Here is a 16,535-nt window from a genome sequence, read left to right on the forward strand (position 1 = left end):
ATATGGGCCAGGAAGAGACAGGTGGGACCAATTTAGTTTGGAATGATGTTTGGCTTGAACTGGTTGGACTGGAGGATCTGTTTCCATGCTATATGACTCTTTCACAGCATAAACAAATATGAACTGTTGTTAAGTTAAATGTTTTGTTTAGTTGTACAGAATTTTTTTTGCTGAAAATGTGAAGTTGTCATATGTTACTGTCTGTTGATTGCTGGGCATTCAGATTTCACTTTAAACATTAAACTGTCCCTAAAGGATTGCAACCTGTTAAATAATGATAAAGAATCAGGTTTGCTTTTGATTTCCCTGAATATTCATAGAATTACAGAATATATAATGCAGAAAGTGGCTATTGAGCCCATCATGTCTTTACTAGTTCCCTAAAGAGCTAGCTGTTTGTACTAATCACTTGCTCTTTCTTCAAAGCCTTGCAAATGCTATTGCATCTGCTTTTTCCACACTTACATGTAACTTGTGGAGTAGAATTTCACTGTCCTGTAAAATTATCATAAATTCAAAGGGAACCATGTGCAAGAAACTCCAAGGGGTAAGGTATTGGCTGTGCTTCATTCTGGATATGCTGCAAAACTTGATGGAAAAAAATACCAAAGGGCTTGCCTTTGTCTAGCAGCTCTGTGGAGCTAAATTATGTATTTCTCCATTTTCATTTTCCTCCAGGTTTGTCTTGGCTTAGTATTTGCAGCAATCTGAAGCTGCTAAAGTCTTCAAAATAAAAGCTCCTGTCTCCATGCTTTTAACTCCTCTCTAATCACTAATCTGGTCTCATACAACAGAACATGCATTTTAGTTTGAATGAATAAGAAGCTAATTACTCAGGTACAGATAAGACTTTTTGTTATTTCTGCAGGCCTCCTTGTAGGGACACTTGATACAGTTTTTGATTCAACCTCCAAAGTAGCTCCGTATCGCATTCTGCATCAGACACCAGAATCCCAAGTCTATTGGTCCATTGCTTGTGGTAAGTTAAAGTATTACTGTGCACGTTATTCAAGGTCAGGGTCACCTTTCATCAACAATCATTTCAGGTTTAGTATATGATCTGATAAATCATATTAACATAATGCAAAGTAACACAAAAGTTAAATCTTACTAAAAACTGTAAGTATTTTTTCTTGCTTTTTTAAAAAAAATATTGTTTTTATTCTTGAATGCTGTCCTGCTGCTGCTTCACCCAGGATGCTTTGTGCTTTTGTCCAAAGACTTTTAAGCTCACTACAGCCAGTTATTCTATAATAAGATGGTTGCATTCCTGTGCAACCCCATGTAATAGAAAAATCGCTCTGTAGAAACAGCATTCCCAATTCATCAATCATGTTACAGTGCATTCACATTGACGAAATGTGCATTATAACAGAACAACCTGTATTTTAAGAGTACTGTATCCCTTTGTATAATAGAACATCAGAGAAGGTACCATTCTGTCCACTGTATCTATGCTGCCTCTTGGAAATATCTTTCCAATTATCATTCTCTGTAACATAGACCAGTATAACACAGGAACCGGCCTTTCGGCCCACCATGACTGTATTAACCATAATGATATTCTAAACTAATTCCATCTGCCTATGCATGATCTGTATCCCTCCACTCTCTGCCTGTTCATGCATCTGTTCAACTTTGCCATTAAATCTTCTTCTACCACCTTCCCTGTGTTACCTTTTTTCCCATCCTTCCTAAAAGTCAAATATCTTTAAATATTCCGTTTGTCTTTCTGCACCCATCTTGTTTTAATGAGAATGAGATCAAACTCACTGATCAGATCATCAACATTTTCATCTAGATTTCCGAAACTAAACTACTCTCATTTGCCCGAGCTTGATCTATATCCCTCAAGACATTTCCTATCCCTGTATCTGTCCAAATGTCATTTAAATGTTGTAATTGTAATTGCATCTATTGCTTCCTCTGGCAGCTCCTTCCATATATGCACCAGCCTCTGAGAAAAGCACCTTCACAGCCTCTTATCGTGTTTTTTTCTCTTATTTTAGTTTTGTTTTTAGTTATTTTAGTGTTTTTTTAAATTATCTTTTGGAGAGAGTTCAGTCTCGGCGCGAGCCATGGTATTAGAGTATAGCAGTGGCTGGGGCTCAGCACAATTCCACATGGCAGTCAGCGGCGAAGCCTGGTAGTTGGCAAGCCTGGATGGGATGTAGCCTGGTGTGGGTGAAAGCAGCCCAGCACAGGGCAGAGCACGCTTTCGTTGGGAAAACCCAGCGTGGAGCGACTGCAGGCCCATGGTTGAAGAAAGGACTATATTGTTTAACTTGTAATTTTATTTCTTTATTTTTCTACTTTATACTAAGAAGATCTATAGTGTTGAACGTTTTAACTCATTTCTTTTTTTTTTATTTGGTACCTAAAATTTTGTACCTAAGTACCTTTGTCCCTCAAATTCTGCCAGGAATGGTGGTGATATACACTTTTCACTGTACTTCTGTACCCCGTTCTTGAGTACGTTAAAATCTAAATCGTAGACTTTATGTAATTTGATCCTGGGGACCAGTCTAACACGAGGAGCCTTGTCAAAGGCCTTGCTGGGGTCCATGTAAACAACATCCACTACCTTAATCTCATCAATCATCTTTATCACTTCCTCAAAAACTCAATCAGTTTGCAAGACAAGAGCTCCCCTGCATGAAGTAATGCTGACTGTCCCTAATAAGCCTATTCTCCAAATGCAAGTCAATCCTGTTCCTAGGAATCTTCTCCAATAATTTCCCTACCACTGATGTAAGGGTCTGTGGCTGAGAATTTCCTGGATTATCCCTGTCGCCTTCATAGAATAGAATCCCTACAGTGTAGAAACAGGGCCTTCGGCCCAACGAGTCCACACTGACCCTCTGAAGAGTAACCCACCCAGACCCATTCCCCTTCCTTGTCCAAAAGAAGAGGATTGGCTATTCTCCAGTCTTCTGGGACCTCACCTATAGCTAAAGGGGATGCAAAGATCTTTGTCAAGGCATCAGCAATCTTCTTCCACGCTTCCTTCAGTATCCTGTATTTTAGCCCATGACGCCCTGGGGACTTAGCTACCTCAATGTTTTTCAAGACATTCAGCAGCTCCTCCTTAGTATCGACATGCCTTCATGACATTGCACATGAACCCAAGATCTTTGTGAAGCTGTGTTAATTAATTTAAGATAATTGGGCTGGGGTTGGCACAAGTAATTCAGTTCTCATCGATTTTGCATTCTGTCCTTGCTCTTGTAATTGACTAAGTGAAAAGGGGAAAAAATTTAGCGAGTTGAAGACCAGAGGAATTTCTTTTGTAGTGTAGATGTTTCTGTATGGGACACACTAAAATCACATTCCTGACGAAGAGCTTATGCCCGAAATGTCAATTCTCCTGCTCGTCTGATGCTGCCTGACCTGCTGTGCTTTTCCAGCAGCACACTCTTGACTCTGATTTCCATTATCTGCAGTCCTCACCTTCTCCTACACTAAAGTGAAGTACAGGAATGCCATCACTAGCAGCAGAGTGTAAATACAATGTGATGTGTTTACGTACACTGTGCAATTGTAAATGCAGAAAGGCAGAGTGACAAAGACGCTACAATGGGAGGGAAGTGCTTACAGTTTTTTGTTGTCGCAGATAGGAAGTTTGGGTTTAAATTTACATAGAGTCATAGAGATTTGAATTTCTTCTGATGAAACATTGCCTTTGATTCTCTCTCCCGTAGTTTTCTGAAAATAATGAGCCACCACTCTCCATTTATTACAAATTGTGGGCCAAAATCAGAGTAAGATTAATTTCCTTGATCGTAAAACAGAAAGAAGACTCTTTTGGGAATCAGGCAGGAAGGTAGGGGCGAGATCCCAACCAGATTAGCCATGAACTTATTGAATGGTCAAGTACCTACTTCCATTATTATGATTGTATAAGTCCTAAAGAAAAAAGATTTAGTGATGTTTAGAATGTTGTACCTGGATTCTGCCATTTTATCAAATCTTAAGTATGTATTTTTGAGTCTGCTTAAAAATGATCCTTCCACTACTTTTACTTTGAGAAAATTTAGTTTATTGTCCTATAAGACATAGGAGCAGAAATTAGGCCACTCAGCCCATCGAGTCTGCTCCGTCATTCAATCATGACTGATAAGTTTCTCAACTCCGTTCTCCGGCTTTCTCCCAGTAACCCTTGGTCCCTTTGATATTTAACAGTCTGTCTCTCGGGTCCTAGTCTCTTCTACCAATGGAAACATCTTCCCAACATCTACTCTCTACAAGCTGTTCAGTATTCTAAGTTTCAATTAGATCCCCCTTCATCCTTTTAAACTCCATCGAGTATAGACCCCCAGTCCTCAAATGTTTCTTTTTGTTAAGCTTTTCATTCCTGGGACCATTCTTGTGAATCTCCTCTGAACCTGCATCAGGGTCAGTACATCCTTCCTGAGAAATGGGGCCCAAAACTGCGCACAATACTTCAAATGTGGTCTGACCAGAGCCACGTGGAGCCTCGGAAGTACATCCCTGCTTTTATATTCAAGTCCTCTCAAAATAAATGCCATTATTGCATTTGCCTCCTTAACTACTGATTCAACCTGCAAGCTTACCTTGTGAGAACCCTGGACTAGAACTCCCAAATCTCGTTGCACTTCAGATTTCTAAATTTTCTCCCCAGTTAGAAAATAGTCCACGTCTCTATTCTTCCTACAAAGTGCATAACCTCACTTTCCCACATTGTACTCCATCTGCCACTTCTTTGCCCACTGTCTTAACCTGTCCAAATTCTTTTCGAACCCCCCTGCCTCCTCAATGTTACCTGTCCCTCTTCCTACCTTTGTATCGTCTGCAGATCCTACATTTAGTATTTTTAACACGTTCGTTTGTCATACTAGGTTTCCAAAATAACCTCTGAATTATCCAGCTAAATGCTAACATTTTACTATTTAGTTGCTACCCGGATCTTCTCAGAGCTGCTTTCTGGTTAATGTTCAGTACTTGTGTTTGTATATACATTTTACAGCTGCAGGGGAGCGCAAAAAATATTGTAGTGTTAGTATTCAGGTTTACTCATTTAATGTTCTGGGAAGACATGAAAGTGCTTCCATCTTAGTGTTATCAAGTAGAATCTGAGTGTAGTGTGAGTCAATTATTCCAGCTGTGCTGATCTTTCATGATGCTGAGATGATTATAATTACTGTGTGTTTATTACCTCTCGTTGTTAAGGACCTGCATCTGAATATTGCCCTAGATGTACCTTTATCTTATTCTTCCTTCTTCTAAATTGGCTCAGAGACCTTTTTGATGCAGTAGTTTTAGTAATGTGTGATTCTTAGTTTGCCTTGTATGTCTTTTGACTCGTCAATCTTACCTTGCCATTTAACGTGATTATGGTGGTAGAACAGTATAACACTGGGACAGGCTTTTTGGCCCACCATGTCTGTGCTAACCATGATGTCAGTCTAAACTAATCCCATTTGCCTTCACATAGTCCATATCCCACTATTCCTTGTATGTTCGTTCCTGTCTAAATGGCTCTTAAACATTTCTATCTGCTTCTAACCTCTTCCCTGCTTTTAACTTTTTTTTTCCCTGTCTTTTCTAAAAGTCAAATATCCTTAAATATTCAATTCTCATTATTGGGTCTTTCTTACATTTTCATTTGCTACTTTTCTACTTCCTGTTAACAGCTTTACTTGCTTTCAATTTAAAGTTCCCATCCCCTTAACAATCTGGTTTAAACTCATGCGAGGATGAGTCCCAGTTCTATGAAGATATGGCAGAACAAGCTGTTTGTCTAGACTGCCTGATCATTGACCTCAGTTGTATTTTCCAGCACCATAGTCTTCTGATCCATTGATTCCCATAGTGCCAAAACATACTATTGGTCTATTTTTAAAAATTATATTCAATGGGAATTCACACCTCTCAGGATAAAAAAAACTGAAGTTTCACAGCTTTTTGAGTCTTAAGTCATCATTCCTTCTGAGAATGTCGACCCTACTTTAAACTCTTCAGCTAACTGAAACATTTCTCCTAGTATCTATTCTATGAAGTGCCTTAAATATGTTATGTTTAAATCGTAGTGAGTTTTTTTTTGTCCCTTTTAGAACTTCGGTACCTGTAAATTCAGTTAACTAAGACATCTTGTGTAACCAACTATATTATGATTTTTTTATTGCTTATAAAGCTGGCTGAATATAAACATTTGTTCTCAGTCATGTAAGATCCGTGTGTGTTACGCTATGCTTTAAGCTTTTCTGGCATCCTTACAAATTGAGAGATAGATTAGAATAGTGAGTGGAAGGGCAAAGGAAGAGTTTAAAAAGGGCAGAAGTAATTGTTTTTCAAATATCAATGTGTAGCTAAAATAGGGAAAGAGGTGGATACATGCTGACAAAATTTTTGACTGTACACTCAGACCACATGAAGCATCTACAAATGTATGCTTATTGGCTAATATGAAAGTTACACTCTCAACACCTGGCAATTCTTTGACATTATACCAAATTCTCTTCTCAGTGCAAGCTCCAGTATACTTATCAATGGAAATTTTATTAGTAAAGAAGCAAATGCCTCCTTATGTAGCACATTGATAAATACCTGTGTGGTATAAATCTACCGAAAAGCTCAAAAATGAAATTAACTTGTGTTGTTCTTGCTGTATGTAATTCCTGTGCCATGCATGCAAGACCAGAATGTGTTAACTAATGTCCATTGCACCTCCAAATGATGAGGCCGAAGGAGCAGCCCCCATCTTTACTGATGGTAATTGCATTTTAAAAATATATTATAAAAATGCAGTTTTGTTTTATTGATTTAACTAGATATTAATTTTAACAAAATAGTATTTAAAGCTAGCAGAGTTATAGTTTCTAAGTGGGATCTGTGACTGTGGGTAATAGCAAAAAAACTAAACAAAGCAAATAATTTAACATCTAACTCCCTAATTACAAAGTAAAGTGGGGCTTAGTTGTGGGATGTTTTCCATTTTATGTTTGCTAGGTAGCTTGTGGATGATTGGTTTTTGCTCTGCTTTTTGGCAGCTGTCTTCCTGTTCTTGAAACAACCTGAAATGGGATCTTATGAGTCACTGTCTGTCCTTAATTATTTGAGTGATGGTATAAGAAGTATTATTTACTGAAATGACTTCAAACTTCCAGTAAAAGTGAAATACTATGAATACTGAAAATCTGAAATAAACAGAATGCTGGAGAAACTCAGGTCTAGTAAACGTATGGCAGAAGAAGCAAAGTTAACATTTCGAGTCTGGAACTGAGGGGATTGAAGATTGATTAATATTTTGTTTTTGTTTAGTTTTTGTTTTTAACAATTTAGTTTTTGTTTTTAACTAGGAGCCAGCAGTGAAGAAATAAATAAGCATTGGGAATGGCTAGAACATAATGTGATGGCAATACTTTCTGTGTTTGATAGTAATGAAGATATCACTAGCTTCGTTCAGGGAAAAATACGGGTAAGACTGCACTTTTTTTGTCCCGGCCAGGAGGTTGGCCTTTCTGTTAGCTCTCTGATGGTTTCCATCAGTTTTGATTCAGGGTGTGTGTTCAGTTTTAAGCACAATATGGGCAGTGTAACATTGTAGAAAAACAAATCCCATTGTACTGTCTGTTTAAAAAACAAAAAAATGTTACTAAGTGCATCAATTTGCTGAATCCTTTAATACCAGGAATTGATTTTGAACAATGTCCTACTTAGCATGTTGTACTTGAAATCATAGAATATTAAAGCACAGAGGGAAAGGACACAACTGATTGAGACTGTGTTGGTTCTTTGAAAGGATTCTTCAGTCCTGTTCCTTCTCCTTTTCCCACATTGTTGCAATTATTTCTTAAAAGTAATTAAGAAATCAATTCCCAGTTGAAAGCTACCATTCACTGTCCGATCAGGCAATACATTCCAAACATTCTTTATGTAAAGATGTTCATGCTAGTCCTCTGGTTCTGTTGCTACAGTCCTTACACTGTTTCTTGCTCCTTTGACCATTGGCAAGTTTCTGTCCAAAATCAAGATGGGTTTTCAGTGAGGATATAAGCCTCTAACAAGTGCCATTTTCAGCTTTTGTTGCAGAAAGGTGAGCAAGCTCTGTTTGTCCAGTCTGTCCACAAAATTCACAGGATTACTCACAGAATCCCTACAATGTATGAACAGGCCATTTGGCCTAACAAGTCCACACAAACTCTCTGAAGCGCATCCCACCGAGACCCTTTTCCCTGTAACCCTACATTTTCCATGGCTAACGCACATAACCTATAGATCCCTGAGCACTACGGGCTATTCAGCATGGCCAATCCACCTAACCTGCACACCTTTGAATTGTAGGAGGAGACCAGAGCACCCGGCAGAAACCCACGCAGACACTGGGAGAGCATGCAAACTTTACATTGACAGTTGCCCTGGAGTGGAATTGAACTCTGCTCCCTGGCGCTGTGATGCAGCAGTGCTAACCACTGAGCCACCATACTGCCCCATTTTATGTTGCAGAAGGAGGTAATTCAGCCCATTTTTCCCACATTGACTTGGTTATCTAGTGCTAATCTCTTGCCTTTACCCCATATCCCTGCACACCATTTCTATCTGAATAACCATCCAATGCCCTATTGAATTTCTCAATTGAATCTGTCTGTACCACGTTTTCAGTTGGCGTATCCCATACCCTGACAACTTGTGAGAAAAACCTTTTACACAGCATCAACCCTTGCTTCATTTGCACATCACTTTGAATCTCTGCCCTCTCGTTTTCTTTTTTCACAAGCAGAAACAGCTTCACCATATCTACTCAGTCCAGACTACTCATGATTTTAAAACCTCAATCAGATCTCCCCTCAGCTGCCTTTTCTTTAGGGAGAATGGTGCCACCTTCTTCAGTCTATCCTTGTAAATGACATTTCTGCTGACTATTATTCTGTTTTCTATAGATTAGATTCCCCACAGTATGAAAACAGGACCATCAGCCCAACAAGTCCACACTGACCCTCCAAAGAGTAACCCACCCAGACCCTATGTTTACCCCTGACTAATGCACCGATCACTATGGGCAATTTAGCATGACCAATTCACCTGACCTGCACATCTTTGGAAATTGGAGCACACGGAGGAAACCCACGCAGACACTGGGAGAATGTGCAAACTACATTTAGACAATCGCCCAAGGCAGGAATTGAACCGAGTCCATGGCACAGTGAGGCAGCAGTGCTAACCACTGAGCCGCTCCTATACTTGACCATGTTGGCACTGTCCCTGTTATACTACGATCTGCACCTTTTCTCAAGAGGCTCTTGTGAGACACTGTATTAAATGCCTTCTGTACATCCGAGAATACACGTCAAACATTTCACACTCATCAGCACTTTGTAACCTCTTCGAAAAATACCAGCAAGTTAGTTGAATGTGATTTCCACCTTTAGAAATCCATGCCAACTCTTCTGAATCAACCTACATTTTCGATGTGACTACTGGTTCTATCCTAAATAATTGTGTCCAAAGGTGTCCTTGCTAACAAAAGTTTACTAACTCATCTGTAATTGCTAGGGTTATCCTTACAAAGCCACAATGTTGACAATTCTCCAGTCTTTTGGCATGTTTCCAGGGTCCAGGGAAGACTGAAATGTTATGGTTGTACTCTTAAATGCAGTTCTTCATCCCTGCGTCCGTTCTCGTAATTGTCTGATGTGCAATCTCCAAAGCCCTCACAACCCTCCTCAAAGTGTAATTCACAGAACAAAACATGCTAGTGTTTTATATAGGTTTAGAGTAACTTATTAGCCTCTGTTCATAAAGCACAGGATCTTGTATGCTTTATTAAGAATTTGAAAGTCTATCCTGTCTCCTTCAAAGACTTTTGCAGAAGTATTCCCAGTTGTCTCCACTCTTCTACTGTGCCTCTCCCCCTTAAAATTGTACCATTTTGTATGTATTGGCAACATTCATTTTTCCTGTCAAAATGTATCAGCTCCCACGCATCTGCATCAATTTTTATCTGCCATATCCTCCCAATCTATTGACCTAACTTGAAATATATTACTGATTTCCTTAGTATTTACTACACCCCAAAATTATACATTACCTGCATGTTTTGCAACTGTGCTCCGTAAATTCAAGTAATTATCTCAAACACAGCACTGGTACTGGTCTTGGTACTTGGCAGCTCCTTTATACAGAGGAACCTTGATTATCTGGCATTCGATTATTTGAATATCGAATTATCCGGCAAGTTTGCAACATCCCGATGCTCAGCTAAACTGTGATCCAGCATTCGATTATCCGGAATTTGATTAACTGAATGCAATACTGCCACCTGTGTCCTTCGAATGATCGAGATCCCTCTGTATACTTAAATAAAGCAACTGTCGATGCTGGAGATCTGAAACAAAAACTCAGTAGATCTGATAGCATCTGTGAAGAGAAAATAGTTATTATTTTGAGTCCAGTGATCTTTCAGAACTCCTTTTTATGCTTTCCTCTTGTCTGAAAAGTAGCCATCGTTCCAAATTTCTGTTTTCTGTGTGTTACCCAGTTTTGTAGCAATGCTGCTATTTGATCACTTTGGACATTCCTTCAGATGTCTGTTCCTTAAGAAATAGCTGGATGAAATTTAATAGCACTTTTCAGCCTATTTACTTGTGCAGTTGTATGAGTGCAGGGAAATCAGCTAAATTGTTTTTCAACAATTATACTGTGGTAGTACTCTTTTTAATCCATTTTCTTAAAATTATATATTCTGCAGTACTTTTTTGCAAAAAAAAAGTAATTTATAAATAAATTTATATTTCTGTTCTAATTGAGACTGTTTTGTGAATTATTTTTAAAACCTAATTTTATGAACACTGTCCACATTTATAGATTAAAGTGGCTTTTGGGCTAGTTCTGCTGAACTGTAGTGAAAATGTATTTTAGGATATAAGAGGTTTAATATTGTCTGTTTGCGCTTAAAGACATCTGCATTGCTTTCTGTCAAAGGGTCTAATAGCAGAAGAGTCTCAAAGTGCATCAATAAAGGAGGAAGATGACCCTGAAAAATTCCGTGAGGCCCTTTTGAAGTTTGATAAGTGGTTTGGGTTGCCTGAACAAGAGAAGCTGGTGACCTATTACTCCTGCAATTACTGGAGTGGGCGAGTGCCTTGCCAAGGCTGGCTATACCTAAGCACTAACTTTCTCAGCTTCTATTCCTTTTTTCTAGGCAAAGAAGGTGAGTCTCTGTTCCTCTTATTCGTCTCTTAACTGAATTTAATGTCCTCAGATAATTTTGCACAAATTAAAAATCTCAATTGTCTATTAATATGTGTGAGTTAAAAGTCCTATGGTCACCATGTCTAGTAAGCATGTTTTATGAAATTTGCGATGTGCCAAGGTCAACTTCAGAGCAGCGTTTGATTGTCAACCTATTACAGTATGCTTTCTGCCCTGTTCGCTGTACACTCAAAAGGAAGAAACTGATTGAGAGGTAAACAAAATTTGCCTCCATTGAATTTCCCTAACGAGAGAGCTTATTTCCATTTATAAAACGCCTCTCAGTTGTCAACATAGATTCATTTGCTGAGCTTGCAATTTTTTTTTATATAGTATTCACGGTTTGTGTGTGTCAGTAACAAGACCAATGTTTATTGCTCATTTCTAATTAACCTCAAGAGGTTTGTCGTACATCATTATCTTGAGCCATAGCTGTCCATGTAGTGAATATATTTTTTACTTTGCAGTTAGGTAGGGAATTCCTGGATTTTGACTCAGTTGGTTGAATGATGTTGATCTATTTTCAAGTCAGAATGGTCTGTGCACCAGAGGGAAGAGGTTGAGGATTTAAGGTATCAGAGTTCCATATTTTTTGTCATTTTTTATATTCTAAAGTTTGCTTACTTTGTAGCAAATGGCAGAATTATAAATGAGCCTTTGTAATCTGTGCAAGAACTGCTGATACATTAGGGCTGTTTGCTATAGATTTTGGCAATTTGATTAAAAAAGATTTTTATCTACATTTAATTATTTTTTTAAAAATGTACCATGGTGTAATCTTCCAATATCTTAGGAGTGATCACATTATTTATAAGCTGGCTTGTGATTCAGTGTTTATTCAGTGTGTAGAAGCCAGAAGCTTTATTGCCTACAGATACATGATGGGATGGAAGGGAACCAGATGCTTTTTATTAGAAATCATGTCTGAATTGTAAAGAAAGTGAGTATGTGTACATTATTTTTCAGTGTAAAGAGAGAAAGATCATCTTTTAACAAATTGATGAAGACAGCAATGCAAATTGAGATGTGTTATCAGAAATGTGATCTTATTATAAGAAGGAGTTTGTTACTCAGCTGGGCTTCATTTTTTTAGAGGATACGTTTCTATGTTGAGATTACAGAAACAGTTTCCATGGGATTGTATTTCATTCCTGTTTTGTGACTACTTCTATGTTTAGTGTTACTTTATATTGATATTCCTGAACATAGGAATACCTGAACTGCTGCAATACTCTGATGTAAATAAATCAGACACCGAAGTTTTATAATCATCCTTTTTTCTGGAAATAGTATTTATTAATTTCCTGACTGTTGATTTGTATTGGAATTTGGTTCAAATACAGCTTCACCTCTGCATATTAAATCCTTATGGCATTATAAAGCAAAACCTGACACTTGAGATATTAAGTCAGAGGAACAAAAGCTTGGTCAAAAAGGGTGGTTTTTAAGGAATGGGTTAAAGGAGGAAAGCAAGATGGCGACCTTCAAGGAAGGTATCCTACAAGTTGCAGCCTATACCTTCAAAGGCATAGCCATCAGCGATGGAACAGTTGTAACCCGAGGTACACAATTAGGCAGACTTAGGCAAGACCAGATATCTTGCAGGGTTATGAATCTCAAGGTGATGAAAGTGATAGAAAGGAACAAAACCATGGAGGCAGCCTTCTGTCTAAGCTGCACAGCAGCTCTGGGATGTCCCATGCACACTGATGGATATGTTGCACAGTGGCTTTTGCTTCCAGAAGCCACTGCCATGCATAGACCTCAGAATTCCATGATGCTGAAGAAAGATAATGGAGAGGATTCTGAAAATGGAGAGAGGAATTTTTCAAACCAAGGCATTGCTTGTCTGAGAACTAAGAGTTAATGAGCACAGAGACGACAGATGAATAGGGCTCGGTGTGAGTTAAGATGTGATCTCAAGTTTAAGGAGGAAAGAATATGGGCACACACACAAGATTGTGTTGGAATAATCAAGTCCGTCGCTGACAAAGGCATAAATGAGAATCGTGAATGTACCATTGGCAATCCTAGGTGAGAACTGCCATATTACTTCTGCTTAAGTTCTGGATTTTCCATTGTAAATATCTTTAACTGTCTTGCCTTTAAATCACTGCTTACAATTTACATCTTTAATCAAACTTTTCATGTTTTGTCATCACAGCTCTGAGACATTAGTTTGGTCTGAGTTGGGAGAATTGTTTCTCATGAAAGACTGAGTAAATTAGGCTGATATTCTCTCGGGTTTAGAAGAAGGCTAGGAGGAGATCTGAGTGAGATTTTCAAAATCATGAGATGGCTGGATAGAGTAGATAAAGAGGAAGTGTTCCAACTCAATAGGATCAAGAACTAGAGGGTACAGATTTAAAATCATTTGCAAAAAAAAAGTAAATGTGAGATGCAAAATAACTTTTTTTTGCAGTGAGTAATTAAGATGTGGAATGCACTGTCTAGAAGTGTGGTGGAGGCAGCTACAATTGAGGCATTCACAAAAGTATTGGATGCTCATTTGAATAACAATGCACAAGATTATGGAAAATAGCATACGATTGGCACTAGTAATGATGCTTACTTGCAGAGATGGAGAAGACACAATGGTCCGAATGACCACCTTTTGTGCTGTGATCTTGTGATGTTGTTGAAACAATTAAGATTGTGAATGGGCTTGATCAGAGTCAAGTCCGAGTGGTTGTTTCCTCTGACTGGGGATATCTTGGACAACTGGTCAGTCCACTGAAGCTTAGAAAATCCAGGGTGATTTGATTGCTGTGGTGGGTGAGTCCAGAGAGAGCGAGAGGACAGGCTTTTAAAATAATGAGTCCCATTTTAGGACTGAGAAAATGATATTTCCCTTTGAGGGTTATGAGAGATTTAAACTCTCTGCCTCAGAAGGTAGTAGATTAGATTCCCTACAGTATGGAAATAGGCTTATTGGCCCAAGTCCGCACTGACTCTCCGAAGAGTAACCCAGACAGACCCATTCCCCTACATTTACCTCTGACAAATGTACCTATCACTATGGGGCAATTTAGCATGGCCAATTCACCTGACCTGCACATCTTTGGATTGTGGGAGGAAACTGGAGCACCCGGAGGAAACCCACGCAGACGCAGGGAGAATGTGCAAACTCCACACACACAGTCGCCCGAGGTTGGAATTGAACCCAGGTCCCTGGCACTGTGAGGCAATAGTGCTAACCAATGAGCCTCTGTGCCACTCTTGCCGTAGAGGTGGAGTCATTAAATATTTTCAAGGCAGAGGTAGGTAAATTATTGCTTGGCGGGAAAATCGAGCTATGAGGAGTAGATGAGAATGTGGAACAAAAACGGCTCTATCATGGTCTTGATGAATGACTGAGCAGTCTTGATGGACTGACTGGTCTGTTTTTGCTCTTAATTTGTGTAATTTGTATGGTTTAATTGTAGGTTTGAATCTAAACGTTTAGGTGAATTGCATAGACAGATGTATTGGGAAGCTTTTAATACACAAGAATAAGAAATATAAAGATATTGTGATAGTGTTTGTTGAAGAGTGGAGACAGAAGGCTTGTTTTGAGCATTAACACAAATTAAACCAGTTTGGAGGGGGAATATGCAGTATTAATACCACTGGATAATCTACCCTCGTACATGGGAATTGTAGATTCATATCCCATTATGCGGATGTTAAATTCAAGAAATTAATTTTTGAAAAACCTGGAATTGAAAGCTAGTTTCAGAAATGATGCCATGGAGCTATTGTCAATTGTTGTAAAAACCCATCTCAGTCACTAATGTCCGTCAGGGACAAAATCCGCTATCCTTACCTGGTTTCAGCTATGTATGACTCCAGATCACAACAATGTGATTGACTCTTGACTGTCCTTTGAAAGGCTTTAGAAGCCGCTCTGGTCAAGTACAGTTTGGGATGGACAACAAATGCTGGCACCTTGCTTGCAACATCTAAATATCTATTTAAAAAAAACACCTGATGAAGGAGCAGCGCTCCGAAAGCTAGTGCTTCCAAATAAACCTGTTAGACTATAACCTGGTGTTGTGTGATTTTTAACTTTGTTCGATTTGATGCTAGTTTTACAAGCATTTGGGCAGAGCTCCTCCACAATAAGTCATAATGGGCTGGTACTGAATCTGGATGATTAAAAAGCAACTCTCCCATTGGGTCCTGTTTTCTCAACTCTCAGGTCAACATTCCAGGGAAGACACAAGAAAATGCTGCAAACGCACTTAAACTCTCCTTGAGGTGCAGCAGCATTGATGTTAATGACAAGGAGCAGCTTGCTACCAGTTGTTCAAAATGACAGCAATTTGCCCTTAGCTTCAAGCCACAGCATTTAATGATGAGGCAGAGCAGAGTTAGATAAGAAAAGAAGAGGAAGTGAATCACACACTCTGGATCCCACTACTTTGTGGGATGTCTTGCACCAAGTGACCAACTATCTCCAGTTTAAGGATCAGCCTGTTCAGTCACAAGAAGGTCCATGGCAACCCTGAGTAGACGTGATCCTTGAATCAAGCAACAGCTGACAACAGAGGAGCTTCAACCAGGCAAAGTGGATGTCACTCACGTAATAGAATGGCTCCTTCGCATGATCAAAAATTAAAAGGATTTGTTTTTCAAATATTTTGTGGATTGGATCTTATAAGCACTTTCTTTGCAATGTGGTTACCACTTTTGCTGATAATTTGAACTGCATTTTGGTTTTGAGCAGATATTGTTGATGGTGAAGTGCATGTTGTTTTCTAGATATATGAGACATGTTAAGATGATCTGAACAAGGAGCTTGTGCAAAGTCATCTTGTTCACCAGGACATCATTCACTTTCCTTCAATATGTGATCCAAAGTAATTGCTGTTGGACAAATGTATAAGTACTGTGCTGAATTCAGCTGTATCTTATTTTGTCAAGTTTTTATTCACCCACACCAAGCCTTTGTCTCTGCTTAATTCTACCCAAACACTTCTGAAACTTTCAGCTTTGAGCGACTCACAAACATAAACTTTGTATTTTGCACCATCTCATCAACTGGAATTTCAGCTCAAGAAACAGTACAGTTTTCCCATTGCCCCAGTCTTCACCAATCTTCGTTTCCCTGTGTGTGTTTCGGTCTTTCCACTGAGAGCATGTAATTGAAAAGTGGCCTTTACACAAAAGTAAACACTGGGGAAACTGCCTCCTGATCCATGGAGCGAGATTAGCTGACTGAAGCCTGGCTATAAGAAATTATCTTTGAGAAGGTAATGAGGTGGATATGGTTTGAGGGAGGGATCTTCAGGCAATGGAAGTGAAGTTAAGAAAATGACTACCTTCATTTGTGTCTCAAAAGC

General features: G+C 38.9%; 1 protein-coding gene across 4 annotated transcripts in view; it reads left to right on the top strand.

Annotated features, from left to right (window-relative positions):
• tbc1d8b (TBC1 domain family member 8B) overlaps positions 1–16,535 on the top strand; it is an 88,884-nt gene that overhangs the window by 10,663 nt on the left and 61,686 nt on the right. For all 4 annotated transcript variants that reach the window (XM_043705141.2, XM_043705139.2, XM_043705138.2 and 1 more), the window contains exons 2-4: positions 869–979; positions 7,320–7,438; positions 10,942–11,170. In XM_043705141.2, the coding sequence (XP_043561076.2) occupies positions 869–979; positions 7,320–7,438; positions 10,942–11,170 (459 nt within the window). The remainder of the gene's footprint in view (positions 1–868; positions 980–7,319; positions 7,439–10,941; positions 11,171–16,535) is intronic.

The sequence above is a fragment of the Chiloscyllium plagiosum genome, unplaced genomic scaffold (assembly GCF_037043375.1).
Source record: "Chiloscyllium plagiosum isolate Xiang-an unplaced genomic scaffold, Cpla_swu_hap1 HiC_scaffold_11, whole genome shotgun sequence".
Classification (NCBI taxonomy): domain Eukaryota; kingdom Metazoa; phylum Chordata; class Chondrichthyes; order Orectolobiformes; family Hemiscylliidae; genus Chiloscyllium; species Chiloscyllium plagiosum.